The sequence below is a fragment of the Magallana gigas genome, chromosome 7 (assembly GCF_963853765.1).
Source record: "Magallana gigas chromosome 7, xbMagGiga1.1, whole genome shotgun sequence".
Lineage (NCBI taxonomy): Eukaryota > Metazoa > Mollusca > Bivalvia > Ostreida > Ostreidae > Magallana > Magallana gigas.
In genome coordinates this window covers 15,177,273-15,182,141 of record NC_088859.1, presented here as the reverse complement: position 1 = coordinate 15,182,141, position 4,869 = coordinate 15,177,273, and the positions used below count along the sequence as shown (strand labels likewise).

Here is a 4,869-nt window from a genome sequence, read left to right as displayed (position 1 = left end):
TATCTAAAACGTGATAAAAGGATGAGTAGGATAAATAAATTCGCAGTCTTGAAATATTACTGGTCAATGTTTCTTATTCATGCCTGAACTACAGTGTTTTGATGGTCTTGCGGAATCCTTAATGTGTTTCAAGCTTTAGGAGTTCCTATGGTAAATCATTATAAAATTGGTCACCCAGAAAGTTTATAGCTATTAGTGAACTCTCTGTTGGTCTCAAAAGAGCACAAATCAATGTACTATATTGTACCTTCATTACCGATGTAGTAATTTCTAAGCGTTTGAACCACTGTAATACATTATGATAACAAATTCTTTTTGAACAAGTTTTAAGATTTGTCGTGAAATAAGTTTATTTAAACATTACATAACTAACTAACGAAATGACTCTAGTATTTAGTTCTGTTACAGACATGCAGTAATCACAATTATATACGGTATTTAAACTCATGTTTTTACGAAGATTTACTACGCTGTAAAAATGTAACAAATTAATTGTGGTTATAACAATGTTTATTTCTGTGATTTTATTCTATTAAAATTCTCTATAACACGTTTAATTTGAAGATGTAACACAAAATTCGCCATCGTTACTTACCGGTCTCTATGTACTGTTACAATTTTGACATCTAATTATTAACAATTTTGTTACTAATCATCCCTTTCCAGCATAGTTCTAAAACAAGTCTTGCATATATATTGTCCCGCTTTGATGTACGAATAAATTATATATTGGATTGGCCGTGCCGTTTTATGACCACTTTACATTGAATATAAAAAATGCAGTGGTGAAAAAGCCATTACCATACAACATGAACTACAACAATCCTTATGAGCACTCCTACAACTGTGTGAGGTTAAAGGTCATTGACATGGCAACACCTTGACCATGTACGGCATGGTGGAGAGCAAGTCCGGAATAAAACATTCCAATGCAACAAACGGCGAGTCCCAGGACGATGATGATCCAGTTAACAAACTTCTTATGCCAAGACAGTCTCTGACCGTGGATCTGCAGGTAGAAATGACAGGGCCAGACTAAAGAAAGCATGGTTCCAGTAAAACTCCCTACCAAGCCCATCAGTATAGAAAAGTGCGGAAGAAACACAGCGAGCAACATTGTGGCGAGAACGAAAGCAATCCTCATTGCAGCAGCCCATGTGTTTAACTTGTTTTTATCATCAAAGCATGGAGTGCAACATGAGTTTTTAAACAAGGTGAAGAATTCTTGTTCGATGATTTCCAGTGTAGCAAAGTAAGGAAGCGGGTATGAAAGGAGGGCCTTTACAACCAATACCAAGTCCACAGAAGTTTTGAGACTTGGAATGGTCAAGTTGTTGGTGATAACCTCTTTTGTTTCTTTGCCCCAAGTAAGAAAGCAAACATAAGCGAACACGCTCTTAAATACGGCAGCACAGATGTGCGTACAAAGCGTCATTCGAGAAAACCGTCCTGGATTACGCATTTTACCTTCCAGTGTTGGCGCAAATATCTGCGATGTGTAACTGAATACGACGATCCCAAGAGACAGGGGAAACTCGAAGATTTTAATTTCTACTGGCATTTGATCCCAGTGCCAGTCAGCAACTTTGGTGAAGCAATATACTATGATTACGGCATTTATTACGACATGTGCCATCGTGCACCAAAAGCTTAAACTGGAGACTCGTCGAATACTCTGTAGAAACGCGCACGGTAAAAGTGGTACGGTGCTTATGACGGTCCAGGCGGCAAGACTTACATCACGTGACCGGAAGCAGCCATACAGAAGCTCCCCACTAACAAGAATGTAGAGGATACAAGTAAAGGATAGTTCTATTATCTGCGCAGCAGTCAGCAAAACTCTCCCGACTCTTGGGCCCCAGACCCGATTCGCAATATCAACGTAACTATTCCGGACTCGAACCATCTGTCCACATGCATCCTCTTCATACAAGCATTCCACGATGATTTGACTGGTATGGGCGCAGATAGCGGCGGTAACGCTGATGACTAGTAGTGTCCAGTACCCTCCTTGTACAAGAGCGTATGGAAAACTCACCAGAAACATCCCCTGAAAAGAATATTGAGACCTTACAGTGTATATTTCCTTAAGCTTACGATATTTTTTTCTCTAAAAAAAAAGAAAAAAATGTCAAAGAAACCATGTCTTACATGTATATCAGAATATTTCATATTTACTCCAACATCTTTTTGCGTTTAGAATTTTATAGAAAATGCATTCGAAACATCCAGTAAGCAGTTCTGACATCTTATGAATTTGCAAGAGAAAAAAATGTATGTGATTTGCGAGTTTTTCGCGTTGCTCACAAATATTTGTTCTCAGAAATCGGTCCTAAAAAGTATTTATTCCAAAGCAACGAAGTTTGAATTTACCTGAATAGCGTTTGTAATATTCCATCCTGCTTGCCACACCGTGATTTTACCATCATCAACATTACTTTGCGTTTGATGGGAGTCCACATCTTTCTCGTTCTCAAACTGCTCATACTTACCCTCCCAGTGAAATAAACCATTCACTTTGTTTCGAATTACATTCAAGCGAATCATAGCTCTTTTGAGGACTTAAAAAATATCTTTGCTGTATGGCTTATTTTGTCTGTTCGTTTTTCTTTTATTCAAGAGCTAACCTTTTTTTTATTAGAATAATCTTATTTAGTTATACCGTTACTTATAAGAACGTCGGGTGACAATTTTATTAAGCGAGTGATTGACAAAACCAATTAGTTCTCTCCTTATCCACAATTCAAAATATTCCCATGACATCCAGACCTTTTAGCGGTCCTTTTGATAATCAACATTCAGAAATTCAAAGGTTATCTGCAATTTTGGGCTTTTTTCTTCTTCTCAATACCATAACAAAAAATAAACGTGAGGCATCTTTTAAAAAAAAGGTTCAAACATCGCAGCAACATGGTTATTTGAAAATCGCCGAACATGTTTGTCGTGAATTCACTGATATTTTTATCATAATACTGGTTCTATATCCCTCAGTGTGATCAAAGTCAGATAAGGTTACAGAGATATGGTCATGAAGATTTTATTTATCAAATGAGGTAAATTTCTATATAATTATTCTTTTTCATTATTATAAGTTCATTTGTTAATTTGTTCTTAGAATAGGTATGGCTAAAGCTATGGAGTCTCCCATTTTTTTCCTCGAAAAAATATCTTGAGCAAACATTTCCAACATTTGGGGTCATTGTTATCTATTGGCACTACCTAATTCTATAACAATACCGCCTTAGAAGAAAATAATACATATGTTATTATCAACGCCTGTACTTTGAAACAGTATTGTCATTTCAGATGATCAAAGATGATCTATTGGAAAACAAGAAGCAACCTTGGTGCTTGTTTGCAATACGGGCTTCTAGGAGCGGTGATTGTAAACTTCATTCTTTTTGCAATATTCACTTTTACCCACAGGTATCTGAAGACCCACGCCATAGTGATAATAAATCCATTTCTGGGTACCGACTTATCATTGATTCACGTTCAGAATATTGGAATACTTAATGATAAAGGCTTTAGGATTCGAACAACAGACGATACACACGATTCGCATACCACTGCACTGATGGATCCATACGCTCACATCAGCAGTACACCCTTAATTCCAACACGGAATCTTACATGCAAAGGTTGTTTTAAATACACTAACGAATATGTGATTAAAAACTCGAACATATGCGACAATTCGACAGAATTAGTGTTTTTGATCGCGTCTGCAGTGGATGGATTTAACCAACGGAATGCCTTACGTATGACGTGGTTAAATCTAACCGGAGAGTTAGATCGTCTGGTTAAGCACGTGTTTTTGCTTGGGGAGTCTTCCAAGGGTTCTGTCAATGATATGATTGTGGAAGAAAATGAGCGTCATCGTGACATCATACAAGGGAGCTTCTTGGACAGTTACGGCAATCTTACGCTGAAAACAAGAATGGCCCTGAAATGGACGGTCGAAGACTGTCCTAGTGCCAAATACGTCATGAAAACTGATGACGACATGTGGATCAATGTTCCCAATATCATGTCCATAGCTTTGCCAAGATTTGGAAAAATATTCCAAGAGCAAATCGGGGGTGTATGCCTGAAGGACGAAAAGCCTCACAGAGACCCAAAGTCCAAGTATTACATACCAGAGACCTTATACAGCAAGAAAATTTTCCCGCCATTTTGCAGTGGCACTGGTTACATGACGTCACTGCCAGTGGTGAAACGGATCCACGATATGGCGGAAAACGTGCCGTTTTTCCCGCTGGAGGACGTGTACATAGGTCTGTGTCTTGAACAGCTGAACCTGAAGGTGACCAAGTTTGCTGGATTCTATCACTACAACCCTCGCTTCAAACCCTCTTGCTGGTACAAGGGGCCTTTTGTGTTCACTGTGCATGGATTGTCTCCCGAAAAAATCATAGAAATTTGGAGTTCGCAATGTGAATAAATTATGTGACCACCGTTATTTCATCCTGTTTTTGTCAGAAATTAAAATATATTAATTGCTCTATATTTACGTGCAAATTTCAAAAGTTGCAACGTCTGATACCAGTAAAGGTTCTATCCGTGCGTTTTAGACAACAAACAAAAATTTGTTTAAAGCTACATACACGTTTTTTCAAAGTGGAGAGGCTAAAAATGATTTTGGAAGGGCGAGTGGCTTGTACTTTGTACTCTTAAAAAAAAATTTAAAGAAACAGGTACGTAGTCAAATTAAATTACCCCCCCCCCCCCCCCCCCGTTGTTACGTGCCTGGGGAACAGGCACTTTTTTGCGATAAAGTTTACTCCTGACAGTATAATAATAATTATGAAAGTGTTAATCTTTATCGCAGAAACAAGAGGCCGTGGCCTGGGCAACCTTGTGGAATTA

General features: G+C 38.1%; 2 protein-coding genes across 2 annotated transcripts; one reads left to right on the top strand and one right to left on the bottom strand.

The window, feature by feature from the left end:
- Nucleotides 1-428: 428 nt before the first annotated feature.
- LOC105334052 (vesicular inhibitory amino acid transporter-like) lies at nt 429-2,964 on the bottom strand. The gene is made up of 2 exons (XM_066066014.1): nt 2,374-2,964; nt 429-2,050 (listed from the first exon to the last, which is right to left on the bottom strand). The coding sequence occupies exons 1-2, from the start codon at nt 2,545-2,547 to the stop codon at nt 839-841; spliced, it is 1,386 nt and encodes a 461-aa protein (XP_065922086.1). The 5' UTR covers nt 2,548-2,964; the 3' UTR covers nt 429-838.
- A 3-nt stretch (nt 2,965-2,967) lies between these two features.
- On the top strand, nt 2,968-4,495 carry LOC105334029 (beta-1,3-galactosyltransferase 5). Its single transcript, XM_011437316.4, has 2 exons — nt 2,968-3,053; nt 3,307-4,495. The coding sequence occupies exon 2, from the start codon at nt 3,317-3,319 to the stop codon at nt 4,442-4,444; it is 1,128 nt and encodes a 375-aa protein (XP_011435618.3). The 5' UTR covers nt 2,968-3,053; nt 3,307-3,316; the 3' UTR covers nt 4,445-4,495.
- The last annotated feature ends 374 nt before the right edge of the window (nt 4,496-4,869 follow it).

What these genes read in the sequence shown, in the direction of transcription:
- LOC105334029 (XM_011437316.4), top strand. Translation starts at nt 3,317, where the DNA reads ATGATCTATTGGAAAACAAGAAGCAACCTTGGTGCTTGTTTGCAATAC.
- LOC105334052 (XM_066066014.1), bottom strand. Translation starts at nt 2,547, where the DNA reads ATGATTCGCTTGAATGTAATTCGAAACAAAGTGAATGGTTTATTTCAC. An exon ending in ATATTACAAACGCTATTCAG is followed by an intron (nt 2,051 to 2,373) that starts GTAAATTCAAAC and finishes TATTCTTTTCAG; the next exon opens with GGGATGTTTCTGGTGAGTTT.